At 40.3% G+C, this 25208-nt stretch overlaps 1 protein-coding gene across 50 annotated transcripts in view; it reads left to right on the plus strand.

Moving 5' to 3' along the window:
* LOC129767373 (cell adhesion molecule Dscam2) overlaps nucleotides 1-25208 on the plus strand; it is a 169072-nt gene that overhangs the window by 127484 nt on the left and 16380 nt on the right. For 37 of the 50 annotated variants that reach the window (XM_055768217.1, XM_055768216.1, XM_055768218.1 and 34 more), the window contains exons 16-23: nucleotides 7840-8037; nucleotides 12098-12271; nucleotides 12605-12727; nucleotides 12957-13159; nucleotides 13299-13409; nucleotides 13477-13657; nucleotides 22935-23069; nucleotides 23986-24043. In XM_055768217.1, the coding sequence (XP_055624192.1) occupies nucleotides 7840-8037; nucleotides 12098-12271; nucleotides 12605-12727; nucleotides 12957-13159; nucleotides 13299-13409; nucleotides 13477-13657; nucleotides 22935-23069; nucleotides 23986-24043 (1183 nt within the window). Of the gene's footprint in view, nucleotides 1-7501; nucleotides 7670-7839; nucleotides 8038-12097; nucleotides 12272-12604; nucleotides 12728-12956; nucleotides 13160-13298; nucleotides 13410-13476; nucleotides 13658-22934; nucleotides 23070-23985; nucleotides 24044-25208 lie in introns of all 50 variants that reach the window. The other 13 variants (XM_055768229.1, XM_055768230.1, XM_055768227.1 and 10 more) reach the window with 2 other exon arrangements.

Here is a 25208-nt window from a genome sequence, read left to right on the forward strand (position 1 = left end):
CCTTTTAGTTTGGCTTCTAGAGCTTGGTACTTTAGAAACCATTCCACTAATCCAGTTTTCCTGAATTTTTTGAAAGCGGATGATTTTTCAAGGTAGACTTTTGAACACTCCTTGTCCCACCAAAGTGATGGAGGACGACGTCGGAAAGTGGTAGCCGGTACACGTTTCTTTTGAGCTTGAAGTGCGCTTTCGTAAATCAAACTCGATATAAAGTTTTACTCTTCGAGCGGAGGAAGTTCATGCATTGAAACAATTGCTTCAGATATTATTTCCGCAAATGTTCTCCATTCAATATTCTTCGTGAGGTCATACGAAATATTGACTGACTCACGAGAGCTTGATTCATTAGCGATCGATAAAATTATTGGTAGGTGATCACTACCATGGGGATCTTGGATTACCTTCCACATGCAATCCAGGGATAACGAAGAAGAGCATAGAGATATGTCTAGCATGCTTGCCCGTGCAGGAGGGTTGGCTATTCTGGTTGCTTCCCCAGTATTCAAAACTGTCAATTTGAAGTTGTCGCACAGATCATAAATCAAAGTGGCACGGTTGTCATCGTAGAGTGATCCCCATGCTGTTCCATGGGAGTTAAAATCACCTAAGATTACCCGCGGCTCCGGCATTGCCTCGATAGTATCAAAGAACTGATGGCGGCCTACCGTAGTTCTGGGAGGGATATATATCGAAGCAATGCAGAGGTCTTTGCCATTGATTTGTGTCTGGCAAGCAACAACTTCAATGCCTGTCATCGATGGGAGAGTGACTCTATAGAAGGAGTGACATTTTTTAATCCCCAATAGTACGCCACCAAACGAGTCATTTCGATCGAGGCGAATAATGTTGAAATCGTGGAAATTCAGCTCAACGGCTGAAGAAAGCCATGTTTCACAGAGAGAAAATACATCACAGTTAGAGCTGTGAACTAAAAATTTAAACTGATCTAATTTGGGAATAATGCTTCTGCAATTCCACTGTATTACAGTGGTCAAATCCTTGACCTCTTGCACTGAATCAGGCATCGAGGGAAATGAACGCTGCCAAAAAACCACATTTTTCTTTCAAAAATGTTCTCACAATCGGAAGCAAACATAATACTATGCTTTTAAGAGGGTCGTTTATATTTAAAGCATTTAAAATGTTGTCCACCAGGTCAGAAAGCGCAAGCAAGCCAGATTGTGGCTGTTGCCTCGACCGCGAAAAAGGAGCAGACGTGTTGGGTGCTGCTCCGGGAAGTGCTGAGGACCCCTGGTGCGTAGAAGAACCGCTTAAACCAGGAGGTACTTGCTTCGGTCTATTCTCAGCACGTTCGATTCGAGTTTTCATTCCAACTTGGGAAGTTTCGGTTTTCTTTCTGGGGAGTGATGGAAAAGAAGTAATTTTTCTTTTCCTGATGGCACCCTGCGATGTACCGGAACTTCCTGCATTGGGAGCGTCAGCAACAGGCTCGTCGTTCTGCAGAATGGAGTAGGGATTGTCCTGAGTCGTTGGAACGGGACTCTTAAGCATTTCTGCATAAGTCCGCTTGGAACGTTCTTTTGAGGAACGCTTGATTTTTTCCCCTCGTTGTATGTACACCGGGCATTGAGTAAGATCATGAGGAGTCCCGCCGCAATGAAGACAGTTGCGCTCTTTCGGGCAAGGATTCTCATCATGGCTCTCTCCACAATCTGCGCAACGTTTTTTGTTGCAACAATAGGCGGCCGTGTGACCGAGTTGCATACATTTGTTGCATTTCATTACTCGGGGTACAAAAAAACCAAACAGGTAAACGAAGTGCACCTAACGTAGTTTGGAAGGGCGGAACCCTCAAATGTCAAACGAAAAGAGTTTGTCCGATTGAGGACTCTTTTGTCATTTTTAAGTGACACAGATTTCAGTCGATCGCATGCAAGAATCTTCACACTTTTAAGTGAAGAGTTCTTGAAGCGACCGACACCATCGAGTATCTCTTTTCGAGTCAAACCCTTTTCGTTTATTACACCGTCTATTTCAACGTTGCAACAGGGTACGTATACGCGATACTCAATCGCAAAGAGATCACAGCGCGTTATTGCATTCGCTTGGGTCCTGCTGGAGACGACAACTCGTAATTTGTCTGGCCTCATCCGAGTAATCTCGGTAACTTCGGAAAATTTCTGTGTTAACTCTTTTGAGATGCGAATGACGTTAAGAGGTTTGGATTTTCGTCTAAAGTATACGATAAATGGGCCTTTGGCGCCATCAGGGTATTCTTTTAGACGAAAATCCTGCTTCTCGTCTTTTTCCTCATCTTCAGAGCTTTCTATCTCGTAAACAGAATTTTCCTCCTCATCTTCTGTTTCATCCTCCTGCTCTTCAGGAGGAGGTTCATTATCTGATATATTCTTTGGCGTGGATGGGGGATCCTCCCCGCCCTCTGCCATATTAATAAAAACGAAGAAGTAGACAACTGTTCGATATGAACAGAATATAATAATTTGGAAAATATAAATTAGTAAAAGAAATTATATTTCTTTTATTGTTGAAAATTTTATTTATTTCAATTTTTGTTATTATGTGTAATTTGAAAATGAAAAAAGTTCCAATAATAGTTCAACGGTGATGTATCAAAATGGACACCCCTAATGCCAACGCTTGCCGATTTGGTAAACACAAAGTTTAAACAATGGTGTAAATCGTGCACAGAAGCTATACAGAATGATGGAAGAAGAAAGAGGAAAATAAACTTGATGATGTGTCTTGCTGCCGGATTGTCTCGATAGCGCACCACTTTTTATGAGCTTTACTTCGCTCGCAGCGCACCAGATGAAAAAATACACACTAGAAACGGATGTAAAAAAAACACTTGTATCGGATCAAATATAGGTTCGACCGATCTGCTTGCGAGTTGTCGAAGCAATCTAAGCAATCTAAGGACAACACATGGTTATCCACGACCAAACTCGCGCACAATCTCTCCATATGAAGGTTGAAAATTTTAAAACGTTGTTTATAAAGCTGTTGATAACGAATGACTTCTATTTCAGGTTTTGATATGTTCATGATGTTCTAAGTTTTGATGTGACGTTAAAACGAAATAGAAGAGATTCGAATTGCAATAAGTTGGCTTATCAGAATTGGATTGTACAATTGCGACGGTTCTCAACAGATACTTACGACAACAAAAGCCATCAGCATCTGTTGTACTTGAAGCGTCATACCAATTCCAATTGGTTTTGGATCAGTGGGTGAGCAAACCAGCACCCACTGTTTCATTCCTGTTGTAAGGTGTTTTCTCCACCATTATATCGAGCAGAATATAGGTGATTCATCAGTTCTTTCCAGAACTATTTATCAAAAAGAACTTTCTGCTGTAGACTTTAGAGTTCAAACGTCCAGAGGCACGTTTCCCTTCGTGCTATCAATCCATCAATGAAGTTCCAAGGATCAACATTGTCGGTCATACTGTTTCTTGTTACTATGTAACCCTTCTTGCCAACTTTTCGCAGTTGACAGAAAAATTCAGGGATTTTGTCGTAAACCGCATAGGGATTCATATATCGTCGATTAAACCCAGCCACCCAGCGACAATAAAATGATCTGGAACCGGAACCCGGGATATTAAACATTCTAATACGACGGATTTTGATGCTCGTCCTCTTTCCATTCGGTCAGCAACACTCACATGCTTTTGATACTTCAGAATAATATTCTGAACTGCTCCACGGCTTACTCTACAGGGTGTGGCAGGAGTTTGAGCAGTAATATCAACCTTCTCGAGTTCAGTTGTGTTTGTAAGGCCCTTCCAAACAAATTTACTCGATCACGATCACGATAACATTTTCAAGACGACACCGAAAGCTAGAACACACCTTCCGAACGTAGTCCTCCGACATCAACAGTCGTTATGACAGACTTCAGAGGCTTCAACATACGCCCAAATCGATCATACGAACGGGTTAAGGTCCGGACTGCTTCCATCAGCCATCGTTGGTTTTGATTTGACATGTGACATGGTGCTCCATCCTGTTGTACGACAGCGTGTTGATCCTCAAAAATGTTGGCTTTCGTCCAAGGAAGCACTTGGTCTTTCGAAATACCAATATATACTTCGGTACAGTGTTGCTACAAGCACGTCTATATCCGGAAAGGTACAGATTGTTTCGAATTTTCGGGCTCAAAACTATGAGCGCTTTGAGGTACGCCGAAATCGTGTCCGATTGAGCTGAAATTTGGCACATGTAATTTTTGGGCGAATAAATAGAATGTACATGGTCGATTCTCTAAATTCGACGATGATTTTTTTTCCATGCATTCATTGCCACTTATGCTAAGTCCAATTTCTAAGTCATTTGACATCGAAAAAAAAGTTCGATTTTCCTATTTTCATGTACAAAAAAAATCATTCCGGGGTTGATTTTTTCTTTGTGTCAATCACTGTAATAAAGCCGTATCTCGAACATGTCCAAAAACTAGACGTGGGTCATATCTGTGATATAGCCGCAAGGTTGATGTAGGACTAACGTTGACTTAGCAATCAATAACTAACAAGCATATAAATCTTAGACATTTCAACTTTCGAATAAAGTGATTATCATACCACTTCGTTTAAGCGGAAAAAATTATTAACGCTCAAATGGGGAATCGATTTCTCTTCCGAAATACCCAGCGCAAATAGTACCCCCTTCCCAAGCCCCGACAATTGGAATCATCGTTGATCCGGAGCAGGATTATTAACGCTTGAGAAGGTATGGATTCCTCCTCGAAACTACACAGCAAAAATAAGACCCCCTTCCCAACAATTCCAACTTCCCGATAACGACGATCCATTTGTAAACAAATAATTTGATAAGGTTGCTTTCATAAATGTGATTTCTTCGATGTGTAATATAATATCCACTTCGATAATGTCCACTACACATAGTCAAAGGCACCCGTCGGTATCGAATTATCATCGATACCTTGGATACCTGCAGAAGAGAAATGGATTGCAAAACGACAGACGGAAGAAAGAGATGTTGGAGGTTGAAAAGGGAACTGGCAGAAAACTTCTGCATTTTATCTTTCGAATAATGTGATTATCATACCACTTCGTTTTGCCAGAGAAAGATTAATAATGCTCTAATCGACTCCTCCGAGGAAATACCTAGTGAAAACTAGAATCGACGATGGATTGCGGCATTTGTACACAACTAACCTAACTAACCCCGCTTTCATCAAAGTGATTTCTTTGATATGGTGAAATACCCGCTACGCCACACCAAACATTTCGTATTCTTCATTACCAAATCCATAGTCAATGACACCCATCTGTATCGAATTATCATCGATACTTCGATTTTCGCTAAATGCTCCTTTCAGTTCGACCAGCAGAAAAAAAATGGAATCGAGAGAGATTGCGGCATTCTTATACAAATAATTGTATAACGCTGATTTCATCAATATGATTTCTTTGATACGGTCAAATATTCACTATACTATATCAAATATTTCATATTCATCACTGTCAAATCCATGGCACCCATCGGTATCGAATTATCATCGACACCACGATTGTCGCTAAATGATACTTTCAGTTCGGCCTTCTGAACTCTAATCCATCAAATCTGGTGCCCTGAAAAGGGCCATTGAGCATATGCTAAGGTACTCGGAATTCATTCCGAGCTGGTATACTTCGGTTTGGTTTGGTTCCTTCGGAGACAGCGTGTTTGCCCAATTCTTCTGGCAGCAGCAAACGGAAGCAAACGTCGAAACGTGTACTGTTCGCGAGAAAATAATGACGAAAGCACTTTTTTTTTCACTTAAATTCTTTTTATTTCTTAATTTGGTTTACATTATAATATAATACTACATTTTAAGTGATCAACCTAGGGTTCTACATTTTTAAGTTATGACGAAAGCAAAGGAAGCGTCATGTTTTATACTCAGACTGGGTGGAATGTATGCCCGACTCCTTTCGATAATATTCTTTTCATTATATTCGTTGCTCAGCCTGAGAGAGAAACCATCTCACATTCCAATAACGATTAATGGGTTTTCGAGCGGGCTCGTTAGTATACATACGGATACGGATGATTTCAATAACCTGTTTTCAAAGGTACTTTTAAGCTATTGAAACAATTTTTGGAGTCAATAAATAGCAATCATATAACTCTTGGACATTTTATCCTTTGTATGAAATGATTATCATATTATTTCATTGATCCGAAGCAGAATGATTAACGCTCAAAGAAGGGATGGATTCCTCCTTGGAATTACTCAGCAAAAAAATATAGCCTTTTCCCAACAATCAGAAACGACAATCGGTTGCGGCATTCATAAACAAATGATTTTTAATGTGATGTCTTTAATATGGTCAAATATCCACTACACCATATCAAACATGTCGTAGGCGTCTGAGTGCGACCGTCCACATATCACATCGTAATGCAATTGAATGGATTTCCGGAACGTGTGCTAGTTTATATACGGTTTCAATAACCTGTTTTCAAAGCAATTTTAAAGGTATTGAAACAAATTTCCGGCTCAATAATTAACAATCATATAACTCTTGGATATTTTGTCTTTCAAATAAAATTATTATCATACCACTCCGTTCAGCTGGAAAAGAGGTATTAACGTTCAGAACCTTGCACTCCAGCGTCACTCTCTCGTTTTCGAAACTTTGAACTTATACCCCGGTACAGAAATTAAAGACGTAATCCTACGTCAAAAAATCGCACCGTTTCCATACATGTTCCGTGAAGGACAAAGTTCGAAATTCAATTGAAAAGATCCACAGTTTGTTCTCCATCTCCTTTCATCATTTGTTCGTCCTGTGGAGATGTAATGAACTGATACTAAACAAACAAGGCATATATTCGACCAAATTCGGTATTCGACTGTAGATATAGATATTTATACACATTTCTATACGCACACGTCTTGAAAAATCTCGTATTCTAATTCTGCGAACCTCTCCTTGCGTGATTGAGCTGTGCAATGAGCGTCTAACTGCTTTTTTCATAGATTGTTTTTTGTTCGGATTCAAATCATATAATTCATCCTCATCCTTGCCGTCAATCTTATGTTATCTGTAGAACAAAACAATGTTGTTAAACGTGTTCATGTTACCGTAGATGCAACAGTAGAAATCCTTTGTTAGTAGCACTTTTTATATTGTTAAGATTCAACTTAGAATGTATTTTTAACGTGCTTATTACTGACTTCCGTAACTGTAAAACTGTTAACCATATCATTTGCTGTTTTCCTTTTTGTTTTAAATTCCTTGTTTCCACGTTTATTACAATACTTGTTCGACATTCTACTAACAGAGTTGAACCCGGAGTGACCATTTTCATATACTCGATATCTTAATGTCTCAATCGTATCTTTGAAGTCGAAAATTTTTAATTATTGTTGTGAACAATGGAATAGAAGTTTTCCGTAAGAAAATCACTCAAAAAAACTCTCTCACCAAGCACAGCTACGAAGCCAAAACGACTAACGAATAATATCCCTTCTCCACTTTTTCTCTCTTTCTGATTGGTTGTTTCAGGGACAATCGCACCCACTCGCGATATACCTGAGTTAACGGCCGAGGACACGATCCGTATCATCCTCTCTAATTTGAACTTAGTAGTACCAGTCGTAGCCGCTTTACTCGTTATTATCATAGCAATTATTGTTATTTGTGTGCTCCGTAACAAAGGCAACAATAATAAAGGTATAATTATTTTTTTCTTTCTTTCTTTCTATTCTCACAAAACTACTACCGGTATCGCGTGCAAATCACACACACGAACGAATAAAATGAATCGCAATCATGGCAATACGCAATTAAATGAACGTACATACACAAAAACGATCAAACAAACAAACAAACACAACAATCAGGTACGATCGCTCCAAATCTTAACTCGATCCAGCCGGGCGTCATGTATCCGCCATGGATTCCTCACTGGGTCGATCTGAACGTTATGGTACCCCTGATCGCGACCATAATTGTAGTGGGCGTAGGTGTCCTAGTGATTTGCGTAGCAATCTCACGCCGACGAGACGACGATCCACGCTGCGGACCCAAGGATGTTTATTGTAGGTGTTTTTGTTCCATGGTTTGGTATTTCTTTCTTCTGCTTAAGTATTATTAGTTCCCGGTTCGTTTTTGTTTTCAATCCTGGCATTGTTTATCGAAAATGTAATAAAGCCTACGACGAACGCGCGCGTGTATATTAACATCGTTATTCGTTATGAGCTGTTCATTAATTGGTTTTATCGTTTTATATATGTTTTTAATTCGTAAAATTATGAGTTAAATTAGTTCGAAACACATCGTATTACACACCGATCACGAATAGAATCAGAGTGAGGCACATTTATACGAGCACATGTACAAAAAATATTTTCCAAAAAAAAACGCAGAAATGATAAAACCAATTATGCTACCTGATACCGTGTGTGTGTGTGTTACCCAAACCATCGTAAATGATCGTGTAAAAAGTACAGAGAAATGGAGTATAAGCCGAAGAAGAATGTAAAAACTGTACAAATTAACTAAGCGATACCTAGTATTTTCTGTAGCAGTAGTTTGTAATGTTAAGTTCATTTCAGAGAAGCCATGCCTAGTAAGTAATTTCTAGACGATAGAAATCTCCATCAAATTTTACTCTCATCTTTTCGAGGAGGTTTCCGGGTGCTAGGAAGTGCTTATAACATATACCTATTCCGTTGCGTTTGACAATGATTTGATTAAACCCTAGAAACGTATAGAAACAAACCATCCAACCAACTGCTAGCTTCAACATACCTCATATTTCAATGTAATTGTAAGTGATAAAATTACCTTGTACAGTTTTGTTGTTATCCATAGTTGATACGAAACGAATCACTTCTTCAAATCTGACCGAACAACAGTGCGGTGAAAGTTGAGTACAGGAGACTTATACAAGACTGATATTTTTCTCGAGTAGGGAAGTTTACACTTATCCATTTTACCGACAGATTGAAGAAGTGGACGGTGTCAGTTAACCGATCGCACCAGCGGAAGGTATTTTCGAGACGCTGGAGTGACCAGATCGATAGTGGATTCCCAACGTGAAATTTTGGATTGGATCTCCCAGCATGAAATTTTGTTCTCCCGAATCATTAAGGTCTGAAATCGAAATAATTTTCTACGAGTTCACTGATTTCGAACAGCTTCAACAAAGTCCAGTGACCATCTTCTGCACGGAGAGTTCCGGAGAATCCGTCTTGTGGCTATTAAACTTCCAAATTTATTCGCCTCCGTTCTTTCATTCCAGGGAATCTATGAACTGGAAAAACGTTGGCAGCGGTTTATTGATGCCCAGGAGTCGTATTTGAAAGATTTTTGGTGCGCTATACAAAATTATTGCCATTTTGTTCTGCGACCTGTCTATGCTCCCTGTATTTCTTCTTTTCTTCTGTTTCTTTCTTCAATATCTAGACTGTTTTACTGTTTTGAGCAATTGTACAGCTTATAATAGATATTTCATTACCAACCCCATCAAACACACAGAAAAACCTGGACATCCAAAGCCGTAGAACCAGTCTTCGGAATGCAACGCGGTGCTGATGTGTGACAAGGTTTTTGTACTCAGTTGAGCTCTCACTCCTTGTATACACATGCGCTCTGGCGAATGAGCACGCTCCGAAACACAGATCAAATGTTTTGTTTGTCAGTCTCGTTTTTGCACTAAATTTTGCACCGAATTTGGCGCCGTATTTATATACCTGTTTTACACTGCGCTTGAATCTAGTTTGCTTTCTCTGTTGAGTTTACACAAGCGCATACGGTTGGTATGGAGGCGCGCTGTTGTTTTTATGCTTTGCTTAGAACGAGCGAAGACAAAACGGGCGCTAAAATTTGTGTGTGTATAAAATGAGGCGCGCATCGCACAAGTGAGAAGCGATGTTTAGTATCTGAATTCTGTTCGTGTTCATGATTTTTCTACACTTCCTACCAAGAGAGAATACTTGTTTGTTATGAACGCGCGCTGACGAAAATTAAACTCAAGATCTGCGTAGCTTATGTTTTCTGGAGACTGCGTAGAACAAATGGTACCCAGCTCACTGTTTTCCGCGCGACAAGGGCCTCATTGAAACGCGAAATAAAATGCTGACAAATCGAATTGCTAAAAACGCTGTGTCTTGCGATTCAAGAGTTTCCGAACATGTTTAGAGTGTGAATCGATTTCTGATCTACGAAACACCCATGGGACACAGATACATAAGGGAAGGACTCCCCCAAGACACCTTTCTTGGGCCAACGCTCTGGAACATAATGTAGGACGGTGTGTTAACGCTGTAGCTACTCAGAAATGCAGGAAACATTGGTTTCGCGGATGACGTCGTGTTAACAGAAATAGGCGAAACACCCGTAGAGGTGGAAATGTTAGCGACTACGGCGAACGACTTCGTTTGAAGCTGGATGCTGAGCGCAACGCTGTAGATAACCACAAAACCGAAATGCAAATAATGAGTAACTATAAAAGAGTGTAGCAGACAGAAACAACTGTCGGAGTCGAAAATATTTAGAAGGCTTTAAGTCGCCTGCTGAAGTACTAGGGCGTGATACGAACCCTCACGATGAAAATCAATTCAAGCTGGACGTGAACTGCAATTTTGGAAAGCAAGTGCAAACAAGGCGAAGACTGCGCTGATAGAGTCTGTATCAAATGCAGGTATCTGGTTTCGAATGGAGAGAAACTCTGAACGAACAGTTCGGACTGAGAGATGCTTCGCTAAATATCCCCCTTGTTGGGGACGCACCTAACAAGCCACCCTATAAAAACAAAAAGTTACAAATAACACCGATATACATACGGAACAGAACGATCGGCAAAGACCTAGCTGACGAAATAAGGACTACGATTGGAAACTTGAAACATGGAACTGTAAATTGCTATGCTTCGCAGGTTGTGTATACGACGAACTCCAACCCCGTAACTTCGGAGAACTTTGGAAAAGCGAGCATCGTGCGGCTACCTTCTACCAGAGTGGTGGTACAACCAGCGAGCTTGGAGCTGGCTTGTAGTGCTGGGTAGGGTGCGCGAACACATAATTGGCTGGCTGCCGATCAACGCAAGGATATGTAGACTGAGAATTAAGGACCATTTCTTCAGCTACAGTATCATCAACGTATATTCCCACACAAAGGGAGATCCGACGACGAAAATGAACCGTTTTACGCGCAGCTGGTACATGTGTATGACAATTGCCCACAGAAGGACGTGAAAATCGTCATCGGAGACATGAATGCTCAAGTAGGGCGGTGACCGGTGATTGGGCCGAATAGCCTGCATGCCGTATCAAATTCTAACGCCCAACGATGTATAAACTTTGCAGCCTCCCGTGGTCTGGTAGTTCGAAGTACTTCCTTCCCACGCAAGCATATCCATAAAGCCACTTGGAGACTACCTAACCAACAGACAGAAAATTAAATCGACTACGTACTAAACGACGGAAAATTCTTCTCCGACATCATCAATGTTCGAACGTATCGCAGTGCGAATACCGATGGTCAGAGTTTTGTAGTAACGTTTAATCACACGACTCACTGCTTTTCAGGTGACGCCATTTTTCCAATTTTCGAAAAACTGACAGCGATAAAAATACAGTGAAACAATACGCTCTAAACTACTTCTACCCAAATGTTCAAGGGAAAATACCCAAATGGGTAATTTTTTACAGCGTTTTTCCGTAATACAATTTGATACTCTAAATTTATATTCTAAGATACTACAACTCTTCAATCAGAAGAGAACGTTCACATATGGCAGACTTGAAATCAGTCAGAAATGTTTCTGTAAATAAATGGAACGAAAAAACTATTACCATGACCAAGAGCTCAACGATGGACCTTTGTCAACATTTTTGAAGTGCAGTTTTGTTCCAGTCATTTCATAGATAAATTCTACATTATAAAAAATGTCTAATGTACATAGTGAAACACACCGGTAATCCACCATTGCGAAGAAAGATCCTAGAGGATCCTAGAAAAGTGCCACTGTATGTTAGTGTAACGTCTACGCAACGGAATAGGTTTTATAGGCTCGTGCAGTATTGCGCAACGTTCTAACATTTATTTCTTTCAAACCGTGCCTCACCGTAATACAACGCTGTGGGACACACACAGACGATGTTGTGTACAACCAATCGATGGGACCAGCTGGAGCCGCAACGATGGACAAACGAAGACCCGATATCCGTGACGAACTGGGCTATATTGCACCACCGAACCGAAAACTTCCACCTGTACCCGGATCCAACTACAATACCTGCGACCGAGTTAAGCGAGGAACTGTGATAAGTGAGTATAACATTGTGTGACACCTTCAAATTTCGTTATTCGTACTATTTCACAGTATGTTTCAAGAAACTCCTTATTCACTACGTAAGTAACAGTGTATATGTTCAAGTTCGTGTTCCCTAGGTGGTTCAAATACGTCCGAATTCAGCTAGATGTGTTATGTAAATGTAGTAGATAGATGTATTCACAATTTCTATTTATCTACTCGACCACAACAATTGTCGAACCCTATTCATACACATATCTTAAGTCACTCGATACTCCATCATTTTATGTTGGTTACATTCAACCCTCATCTCATCCAAATTGCTTATTATTTGTACCATCGATCAGGCAATAATCCTACCAATAAATCCAATCACTCAACATGGGATCCCCGACGGCCACTGTATGAGGAACTGAAAAATGTTGGTCCAACTCTACCGAGGAGATGCAACCATCCACCGGCTTGTTACGGTAAAATGTTTCTGATTTTATTTAGGTTTGCACTAGAAAAGTAGTAGTCAAAATTTCTCCAATACTCCCAAAACTAACACTTTAATTGGGTTCCAAAACGCGTTTGCTCATAGATACTAATGGGTAAGATTGATACTAACAACAATCAAATATCGAGTGCTAATCTTCACCGCTTGACAGAAATCGATTCCACTAACATTCCCCTCTCTACACAACCCCCCATTTCCAGGCATGGAGGATGAGATCTGCCCGTACGCCACCTTCCATTTGCTTGGGTTCCGCGAAGAGATGGACCCCACCAAGGCGATGAACTTCCAGACCTTCCCCCATCAGAACGGCATGGGCGGTCCGGGCCACATGGGAACGATGGGATCCAGCATGGCCATGCAGGTGCCGAATCACGTGCACTCACGCTCCGGCTCACAGTCAATGGTACAGTATGGCGCGATCGCCGACATTTTCTTTTGCTCTCAAAGGAACCCCAAACAGAAGCCCCACAAGAAGAAGCGAAAAAGCGCGCCTGCCGTCGTTTTTGTATCATATAAGAATGATGATTCTTACCTATTTCTAGCCACGCCAGAACCGGTACGCACGCAAGAACAGCCAGGGAGGACAGAGCAGCATCTACACGCCGGCACCCGAGTACGATGATCCCGCAAACTGCGCAGAGGAGGATCAATACGTACGAGCCATTCTTTCACTAGCCACGACAATTTTTTTTTTCTTCACTAATTTTGATTCTTACGCAGAGACGGTACACTCGCATCAACTCTCAGGGAGGATCGCTGTACTGTGGACCTGGACCCGAATACGATGACCCGGCCAACTGCGCACCCGAGGAAGATCAGTACGGATCACAGTATGGTGGCAACTACGGTACCCCGTATGAGCACTACGGATCACGAGGATCGGTTGGGCGTCGCAGCATTGGTGAGTGGTTTTAATAGTTTTAGGGCATTTGTCATCCTCATGTAAAGACCGTACTCTAAAAAATGCAACAGACAAAATTGATCACCAAAAATTCATTCGAGGTCGGATATTTTCAAACCCTCAGGGAATAAATAAACACATATTAGCTATGTTTTTGCGAAGTTGGTTTATTCAACCTCCTCTGCTAGGCTAAATACCCGCACCTTTGTACGCTACTTCTCAAATCCATTGCAACACTTGCACCATCTTTCTTACACATTTTCATCCACCCTTCTTCAAATCCTGGTCGTTTTTTGTAGTTGGTCCGTTTTCCGGAACTTGTCTTCCATAATTTCCCAGAATTTTACTATTGGTCGAAATTCTGGCGTATCACTTCATCACCAGTTTCTCAGAATGACACGATGTCAGATCCGGTAAAAACAAAATGTCACCTTCGTGGAACCAGAGGAAGAGCCGCAGGCGCTTCTGGAGTCATTCTTCTTTATATATTTGGCCTTTGATGGTTAGGGATACCATCTGGTCGGAGTTAAAAATCAGGACACCTGTCACAGCTACGATTATGACTAAAGTGACCAGATGGTCAGAGGTCTAACGCGGGACACAAAAAACAAAACGTTATGTATATACGTTATGTGAACATAAACCATAGTTTAGCGAGTCTAAACTGATCAGTATTATTTCTTCCTGAGTATCGGCACTCAGTTGTGATTTTTCGGTGGTTTAGATTTTGTTTACGCCCGAAAATCACTCGTTCAATCAGAGCCTGGCAGGCACGATTCAAATTCTACAATTTTCTTCAAATTACCGAATGGAATGCTCGAAAATTTCGGTTCATTTTTCATCGATTTTAATGTTAACGTATGCATTCAAAAAATGGACTAATTTCGGATGGCGATGGAAGATAATTTTATTAAGTTTATTAAGTCTACAACAAAAATGATTCAAGGATGTTGATTCGCAGCAGCAGCACTGTCAAGCAACTTGATGATTTTTCCATACTGTAAGCTCCACCCCACAGCGAAAGAGTTGGGCATCCTGAGGTACTTTGTGTCCGCCAGATATAGCCGATCTGGTATTTACAATATCATCTCTTTGCCGCTCCTTAAGCCGGGAGATCGAAGCAAGCGGCCAAACGGTAGAGAAGAATCTGGCCAAAATGGACATTTTTATGCGGAAGCGTCCGGCCGTATCTGAGCAGCAGACAATCACCCAGAAGGAGTAGCTTGAGGTGCTGGTGAAAAACTTCTTTTCGTACTCATAATGAAAGACGAGACGTACTTGATGCTAGAATTCAACGAATGGCAGGGGACCGGGTACTTCACGTTCCCCAGGTAAGCGATGACGTAAAATATATCATTCACATCAAGTTCTCGAAGAAGGCCTTCTCCGACAGACGTGAAGGGAATGTCCAAGCCGCTCTTCTTTCGAGTCATATGATGAACGGGGAGATATATAGTACGAAGTGCTGCCGGAGTTGGGAGGGTGACGTGGTCTTTATGCCGAACCTGGGATAAACCCATTATGCCAAAAGATCACTGGAGGATGGATCGGGTGGAGATAAATATTGTCGCGAAGACCACCAACCTTCCCCAGCTGCGCCCGAAAGAAAACTTTTGGGCGAATGGCCAAAATAGAGAGACAGACGACCACCAAAGCCATGAAAAGGTAAAATAACACGCTGATATATATCTTTCCATCGGCCATGCTTCAGGTTCCGGCCAACTTCTGTAAGACTGCCCAGCGCTTCATTTGCGATACTTCATCAAACAACTTTGCCTCTTTTTGTCGAGTATACACTAGTTCTTCCGGCTTATTTAAAACGTTAAGCCCTGACCGAGTTAGGGGACCATAGATGAACTTTTCGTCTGACTCACGTTGGTCCCTGTGGATCAATAGGGGACTTTTATAAAAATCATTTTCCAATTTTGTTGCTGCCGCTTCCAGTTGACACTCTCTAAACAAAAAGCCCAATGTCGGTGCGATGGAACCAGCTCTAAGTATTGATTTTTGGATGCATTAGAAGCGAAGTCTGTCAAATAAAAGTTTTTTTGAGGTTCATCCATTTAAGAAAATCAACATGGTGAAATTGTGATATTGAAATGTATTGATATCGCGGGACATTTTCGTTCCTTCTGCCAAATGCGGGGCGTTTCGCGGGACGGAATCATGTTTAATTATGACCAAACCGTTATCATTCTTTTAAGATATAAATAAATATAAATACGTTGTGTGTGGTTTGAACTTCAAGAGACCAAAAAACTCAAATCTATTTACTCAATATATTTCACGGACGATCCATGTGGTGAAAATACTCCATAGATGAAGGCTTCTATTCTGCACGAGTACAGGAAATTTTTGGACGGCTTTTGAGTCATCAAACATCATGTGCAATAGTGTGTCACAGACAATCCATAGATTAGAAGCTTTTATGAATTATGAAACGCAAGAGCACCTTCTGAAATCCGAATCTTCTGAGCAATTTAATTTTTACACGACATGATTCAGCAGGGATTTGGAAGTGGATTCCAATTGAATTCTTGCAATGTTTCAGCGTTTGGATATAATTTTCCAAATCAAATTTACCTGTAATGGTTCATTGTAGGTTTCAAACTCCTGTTTCATCAAAAAGGCCAAATGCACATACCGCCATTGGTTACCAACTCTTATGAACCCCATATGCAGCACTTAATCTCATAGTCATTACCGTCTTTCTGTTATACAATGATACTTTCGACGTAATTCGTATAGACATTTGAAAATCCACCTAGTATCGAGACAAAACACAAAAATAACCCGGTGAAACGGAAACTCAGAATGAAACAGATGTAAGATCTCGTGGAAGATGCTACTGTCACTCTCTAAACGATAGCAAAATTTTAGTCACCAATTTAGAAGTTTTTACTCGAAAACAAAATACAGAAAAAAAATCAAATGAATTATGATTCGTAAACAAAATTGAATTCCTCATAAAAATCAGGACAAATGATAGAATATGAAAAATAAATCAGGACGCCCCAAAAGAATCTTAAAATCAGGACATATTCTGCTAAATCAGGACAGATGGTATCCCCATTGATGGTGCAGTTCGTTATGTACAACTTTCTGAATTTGCCGCACCAACAGATCGCCTGCCACACCAAGTACTTCTTTGCAAATTTGGCGATCTTCTTCTTCCGGAACTTCTCCGAGACATCCAAGCGGAACGACGAAAAACTCCAGGACGATGATCTACTTAGCGTCCACTTGAATGTACGTTTCGTCGTCTATTACGATGCATTTCGGCTGCACCAACCACTCGCGGTACAGCTTCCTGGGATGGGATTCGATCGACGTATTCTATTTATCGTTACAGTTAGGCGCCTTTCTTGCCTTGAAGACATGAATTCCGGCCCGCTCCATTGTCTGCTGGACTAACCAGACAGAAGAAGTGATCTTCTTGGCCACGTCCCGATTCGAAAGGTTCGGATTGCGATTGAAGAGATCCAACACCATTCTTGCCTTCACGGGGTCGTTCGTCTTCGCTTTTCTTCTGCTGTCAGCTCGTCGTCGCGCCGTCTTGGTCTCCTTGAACAATTTTACCACACGAGACACGGTCGAATGGACGATTTCCAACTGTCGCGATCCACCTGTGGGACTAGCCTGGATTTTCCACGACTATGCCCATAATTTATGTCGAAGTACTTCATGCTTGGAAGCCATCTCGATAACCACATGGCAGATTGTGACGAAATTTTGCACATGTAAACAATACACTCTAGACTTTTATTTTTTTATGCCAAATGCCAAAATTACCTTAAAAAAATTTTTTTTTCATCAACGCGCAGCTGTTTTTAGTCCACAGTCATCAAACACGGCACCCATCCCGCGGACAGCTTTTTCATGTCCAAAATGTCGTGCAAGATGTATCCCACTCGTTCTTTTGAAATGCCTACGGCTTCAGCTGACTCGCGTAATTCAACTTCACGATCCTCCAAAACGAGTCGATGCACTTGTTTTACGATTTCTGGATTCGTAGTCTTTTTTGGCCTTCCAGAGCGAGGTGCATCTGCGGTGTTTGTACGGCCCATTTTAAATTCAACTCTACTCAAAGTTATTGATATTTCTTCTCTAAAATACTCTCTTTTCATTCGTTTCCCTTCCTTCCTGGGGTAAATATGGAAAATGTTTATTGGCTACATTTGAAAGAGCATATTACATATACATAATGTGAGATTTTCAAAACCATGTTATTTTGACGTAGGACTACGTCTTTCATTCCTATACTGGGGTGTAAGTTTTTGTTTCGAAAACGAAAGCGTTACGCCGGAGAACGAGATTTTGAGCGTTAATAGATTTCAAAACCATGGAGCCTGAAGAAATCGACATTGCAAAATAGATGCAAGCTGCGAGTACCTTTGTATTCGCTTGCGTTTCTTGAAATCGGAATGTTTCCCTAACACAAACTTCAAGACCTGGAGCCTGTGGAAATCGGCATAGCATGTTAAATGCAAACAGCGGGAATTTTTGTTCTCGCTTGCGTTTTTGCAAATTGTAATGTTTCCCTACTACAGACTTCTAAAGCATGAAGCCTGTGGAAATCGACATTGCAAAATAGATGCAAGCTGCGATTACTTTTGTACTCGCTTGCGTTTGTGGAAATCGGAATGTTTCCCTAACACAGATTTCAAAACCATGGGTCCTGAGGAAATCGGCATTGCAAATTAGACGCAAGCAGCGGGTACTTTTGTACTCGTTTGCGTTTTTGCAAATTGGAATGTTTCCCTAACACAGATTTCAAAAACATGGAGCCTAGGGAAATTGGCATTGCAATATAGATGCAAATAGTGATGTCTAAATTTTTCATTTATTCGATTATCGATTGGGACATTTTTCAGTATTCGACTCATTCGAATAATTGTCTTTAAATATTCGATCAATCGAGCGAATATTTAGTTTTTGTAAAAATCACGTATCACGTTATCATTCTGGCCGCGTGGTCTATCGGGTTGTCGATGTTAGATGGCTGGATAAAAAATGTTGGGTAAAAAAAATCATGCTGCCAAATTCTTAACCCAAAAATGTATTAACATTGAGAAAGATTCCTTCTTTCATTAATCGCGATTACAGTGACAATTATTCGATGTATTCATATTTTGATTTCAAATTATTCGATACAAAATTACTCGATTATAATTTCAGATATTCGATTATTTGAATTAATCGAGCGATTAACCGACGTCTCTAGATGCAAACTTGCAAACTTTTGTACTTGCTTGCATTTTTGCAAACCCTAATTTTTCCCAATACAGATTCCGAAACCAACAAGTTGGGAAAATCAGGCATTGCAAATACATTCAAGTCGGCACAAACGGGTACAAACGCAACGCTTTGGCTCGATTATGCTAGACTTCATTGGAAGATATCTCTTCATGTCGCCAGCTCACTGAACATCTACGCATACCGCAAAAGGTAAAAAGTGGATAACTATTTGCTACGATAACTACTACCATAATGCATGAATTAACTTAAATTGGGATTTGTTTGCAATTGACTTCGTAAATAGTTTCATTCATTCACTAGTTTAATCAATGCACACAAAAGATAGCTATGCGCAGCGGCGATGTCGTACCCAATGAGGAACATCCGAGGTAGAATTATTGTTAATTGAAGAAATACAATTGATTACTAAACCAACGGCAGTCCTACGTCAACCTTGCGGTTCTACCATAAGTATAATCTATCCATAGTTTTTTGTGTTGGAATGAACTAAAACTGAAATCATGAGTTTTTGGAAGAAGAAACTTCTATAACTTTGAGTAGGATTAAAATACTGACAATCGCTGCATCGCAAAAGTTGGTCTTGATAAGCTTTACAAGTCGTCGAAGACAATTTTGATCTAGCATTTGAAACATGAAAGTTCATTTTTTCTTGGTCACTCTATTACAGCTTAGTTTGAAAGCGCTAAAAACAACTTTGTGGAACATCTTTATTCTCTAGACAAAAACTGTCTTCGACAAAGTTATTACATATGATAGAGCGTGAATGAATCCGTGATCGTTGCTGGATAGTTTTTTTTTAAATGGAACCATATAACGGCAGAACTACAAGTTCGAACATCTTTGTTCGATTTGTCTCCTTTCTTATATACCGGAAACATATACGCAATTTTCCAAAGGATAAAGAATTTGTCGTTAGACAACTATAGGCCAAATAAGTGGCGGAGCGGGGCGAGCAACGACCGGAGGCATTTTTTCTAGTACGAATGAAGGGATCCCATCGGAGCCAGCTGTCAATAGCCTTGAATAGCACTAACGTTCCCAGAGGAAATTTTGCCGTCTCAACGTAGGTATTACTAGCGTAATTTTTATTAATACTTAGTTGAGATTTCTTATGCCAAATAACACGTCTTGAATGTATTTGTGAGTGGCAAGCTCTAGAATACGCGTGATTACAGTGCAAGTCAGAAGAAATTTCTTTGAAGAAAAATCTCCCGGTCAGAACTAATTCGATCCCGATCGCCGGCATGATAATGTGTGACCTTAACCACTCGGCCACTGGAGCACCTGATATTTGCATCTTCGCACTTCGGATTTGATTTCAAATTTTGCTGGAGTCTTGTCTGATGTTTAGCAAAGCTGCGTCTACTTTGTAACTTATAAATTAGTTTACGATAGTGTTCTCTAAGCGATAGAACAACGTGATTCGGGATGCAACATGTTCTAGCCCTGGAATACTCTCTGAGTACTGCTATTTTTAGGGTCTTCAGTTGTTTAAGCTCTTTTGTCATCCACGGAAAACAGTTGTTGGATGAATACAGTTTTGGAACATGCTTGTCGATGCCTGTATCTCGAATACGATGCGGAGGAATGTAGACGGCACACCGGTACAGCTTACGATCGTTTAGTGCCAAAGAAATCCAGACTTGTTCCACACCAGTCTAACGAGCATTGTCGAGCATAAGCGTCGTCCAGCTTCGGCGAACTGCGATGGCAACGCCTCATACTGTCATCTTTCGACTATTCAAAGGATTCTGGAAGACATCATAGCCTGGACCAAACAGTTGATGTGAATGGTTGCGTTCGTCCAATCAGGTCTCAGAGAGGATAATGATATCGTAGACCTCACTCGAACACGCGAGACGGTAGTCAGCACTACACCATCACCGACGACTTGGTAATGGTGTAGATCTGGAGACCAAAGAAATATCAAGCATCGGGGGATTCTCGACTTCTGACCACAGGTCCGGGACGACTGTGTTGACTGGAAGCGCGACTGGATCAAAGCTGTGTTGTGAACGTCCCGGATAAGATTCGATGGACACTATGCCTTATGTGCGTGGTGCAGATGTTTCGCCAAATTGTTGGAAATTTCTGGAAGCGGAATGGCGATCAGCATATGAGAGTTCATCATAGCGAATGTACTAGCCTGAAAGAGCGAGTTGAAGGACCTCGACTACTTATTCGACAGTTGGGTCGCGACGACTGAAACGAACGTTGGCAGCAAGTGACCGGATTGTGTCGAGCAGAGCAGAGACCTCCACACAGTTCTCTAATGTGCGTCGCGGTATCCTTAGTCTTACATAACTGTTTCTTCAATGTGCTAATTCGGTCTCAGTTGAGGCTTCCAATAATTTGCATCAGTTCGATTGTCTTGGAATTAGCAGTAATAAACTCTCGGCCAAGTCGAAGAAGAGAGGGCTTTGGCTTTGACTTCTGCATTCAATCCGATTTCAAAGGAGTTTATCGATTGAGTGCTTATGCGTTCTTCATCCACCATTCGAGCAACTTCAACATGGTCAGTCCCATCGGGTAGTAACATCAGGAGAGATATGAGAGAGATAGAGTCAAAATCTTTGGCTGGAAACAGCGAACCTGATCACGAACGTCACGTCACGGTGAAAACGAAACGAAGCGCATATAACCTTGCATACAAATCATTTCGTTTTCAGCGTGAAGTGACGTTCGTGATCAGGCCCAGTAACAACGAAATGTCCAAGCGACGGTGACAGCGATCCGGGAGTGCCAAAAAAAAAGAGTCGGCGGCGGCGAGCAGTAACAATCCCTGTTGAAGTATACTTGGACGATCTAGGTGTCATCGAGCTGGAATTGATTAACGCTGCGACATTCGATTTGATTTCCTTCTTCAACTCGCAGAGTATCTCTTGGTCCATGCTTCTTAATATCTTGTGCGCATAAATCGCTTCCTCTTGGCCAGATTCGTTAGCCGCACGTACTGCCAACCTCACGCGCATATCATTTATTACTTGCATATCCAGAATATCTGATGATTTGATAATCTGAACTTTGTCGAATGCGGATTAGGGGATACCGCAGCAGGAAGGATGAAAATCCTCCTTTGGCTGGTCGAACTCATATTGAACAATTGTATCGCAAGATACACAAGTATTGGTTCTCCTTTTGTCCCGAAAATGTCGCTTCATGCGGAAAAATTGGCGTGGAGGGGATTTAGGTAGATGTTAACTAGTGTCAACCTAAGACAAGAATAGAGGCGAATGAACTGCAAAGATTAAAGCCTTTTAAAAACAAAGAATCGAATCGAATCTAAGACAAGACAAGCGAGCAACAGGGATGTCGAACCACTCGGGATGTCAAGTTACCAAATGGGATAAAGGTTCTGAAGATTATTTTTTCACATCCTTAACGTATGTTTTCGTATCATATATTCTATGAATAATTATATTTGGATGATGTTAAGCAAAATTGTTGCCTATTTCACAACAAATTGTATGTTTCTGTTATGCTTTATCATGACTGTGTTAGTAGGTATTTTCAAATATTATTGACAACCCTTCAAAATTGACCAATCAGCAGCTAGTCCGAAATCGACCCCCTATTGTTTCGTCTTGTCTTGGGTGTCAACAAAACAAAAATTGCACATTGTAACACGTTTCAAGCGCTCAAGGATACGGTTATCGAACGAATCAATAGAATATACGGATCACAATTAGAGGTTTACGCTAAAATACGAAACAAAACAAAATTATATATATATGATATATATGGTACGGCAATATAAGATTAGTTCGAGTGATCGAAACAAGAGACACGTTTCAAATAAGCACGCATTACTTTGCCACATATGTACACAGCCCAGACCGAGATGGATATAGATCTCCTTTATGCTGGAAAGTGTTTTCTAAGAGTGAAATTAGAAAACATTTTCCAACTTCAATTTTAAATGCGATGTAATATGAAATGCTTTCTGGCAACGATAGTTTGGGTGTATATTTATATGTATAATTATGTATAAATTTAAAAATATACGTTTTTTCCACAGGCTCTCCTGAACCTCCACCACCGCCACCACGCAATCACGACACGAGCAACTCGTCATTTAACGACTCCAAGGAAAGCAATGAGATTTCGGAGGCAGAGTGCGACCGAGATAACGGACCCCGAGGCAATTATGGCGGTAAGTCTATAACACCATTCTATCCACCCGATTATCCATAGTGTTCATAATCGTATCATCTCAAACTACGATCAGATTGGCATACCATACCACTATGACAAACAATTTCCCACAATCGATAAAACTATAAACACCAACGGACAAGTATCGAGATGTGTTTCTCATTGTCGACGTTTGTTTTTCTCTTTCACACAATATTTTGGATTTTGATCCACGTGTGCTTCTCAATCACAATAAATCAACCATTTCGCCAACCCAAAAGAACCAACCGAGGGTGAGTGCCGGCGAATGTCGTTTATGTCCTGAATGATACGTTTACTACCAACCAATGAGTTTTAACCATCTGAAATAGAAACTTAGCCATCCTAATTTCTACTCACAATTCATTCCCATTCATCTGTGTTTTCGGATAATCACAGTTTATGATGTCCCAACTAGAATAGAACTCATATAGACCCATAATGCTACCTCGAGTGACGACCGTTTCTCATCTTTTGTCACTATATTTAGAAAAAGTCTCACAATCATTGGATAGAATCATTATGTCCGAGTTATCTTAACGTGCTCTCGTTCTAATGAATGAATAAATTTTCCGCGTGTTCAATTTGTGTATTCTAATCTCTTACGTTTAGTGTGTGAATGTCAGATAATAGCACCTCAAATCAATCGCATGCTGTGTTTAATCACAATGTTTAGTTGTTCCGAGTTCAATCGCCCTTTTATGTGTGGATCCGTTTACGAGTTGTGGAAAATTGGGTATCGGATTATAACATCGGATGTTAACTCATCTCACACTTTCCATTTCACCATAATTTATCATTTCATTCTGTTTTCTTCTTCTGTTAAAAACAACTGTTTTTCTTTATAAACTCTCTCTTCTTTGGTCCGATAAAAATGAAAACATGTAACCCAACAGCAACGGCGAAATCCAACGACGCTCTGAACGGAGAGGAAACAGAAAAATTACTGAAAAGGTAACTATATCATCTTGCATGCATTCGAACTTTTAATATTAGAATCAGTAGATAGATTGATAGTTAGATATGTAGCGAAATTCCTCGGTGTGGCCTAACATAATCACCAACAACAGATCATTCAAACTCCCGTTGTCACGCGTAATGAAGAAGAAGCTTTTAGTGCTTTCCGTTCCCTGGCTTACTAACTCCAATAACTAAGTAAAAACGGATGTGATAACCAGCTAGAGAAAATAGGGGGTATGTAATTGCGATTTGCGTGGTTTGAAACTTAAATGCATGGGTGAAACAGATGTTTCTAACACGAGAGGAGCGAAAATTAATGGTTGGGGTATGTAAAACGTTTTGTCCCGAGTGAGTGATTTTGTGTGAATTTAGTCCATATTTATACTTATGTTTGAGTGCGTATTTTTTATTTCAATATGTATAAAGTTTTTAAATTGAGCATGATCGAAAAGGAATTATTTTCTTGTGAAAACGTTGCAATATTTGAAAAAATTCTGAAGAATTTAATTTCTATTGGTAATTACGAATTTACTATTAACTATATTAAGGGCATGTCAGATGTATTATTGGCTGTGATCGAACAATGAAAATCACTCAGTGAAGAATCTAATTTGTATAATTACATTTTGAAAAACAAAGTTCTACATGTTATTCAATAATATTATCCACCCTATGACAATGAATATTTTTCAGAGGTGGAAAAGGGAAAAAAACGAAAATCATAAATGATTCCGCATGTGAATGTAACTTTTGCGGCTTAAGTACTTTGAGTGGCTCAATTCCGAAATTTATTTCAATGGTGGTTATATTACGGTATGTTGAGTTACGTCAAAGGGATATTAGCATGTGTGTACACATTTGTTTGTGGAAAAATTAAATTATTGAAATAATTGTTCTTGTTACGTTACGCAATCTGCGTGCGCTCTCTACTCCAAAACAACGACTCGAGATGCTGCAAGAAAATTTATTATCAAGCTAGAGAGAAACAACAGAGATGAAAATAGAAATAGGGGATACAAGGTTCGATATCGATGAAAAGAAGATTGAACTGAAAGGAAAAAGTAAATTGAATCGCTATACGCTGTTATAAAATTAAGAGTTGAAAATTGAATCAAGTAAAATCGATTCAATTTAAATTTATTTGATCATCGTGATAGTT

The sequence above is a fragment of the Toxorhynchites rutilus genome, chromosome 2 (assembly GCF_029784135.1).
Source record: "Toxorhynchites rutilus septentrionalis strain SRP chromosome 2, ASM2978413v1, whole genome shotgun sequence".
NCBI lineage: Eukaryota > Metazoa > Arthropoda > Insecta > Diptera > Culicidae > Toxorhynchites > Toxorhynchites rutilus.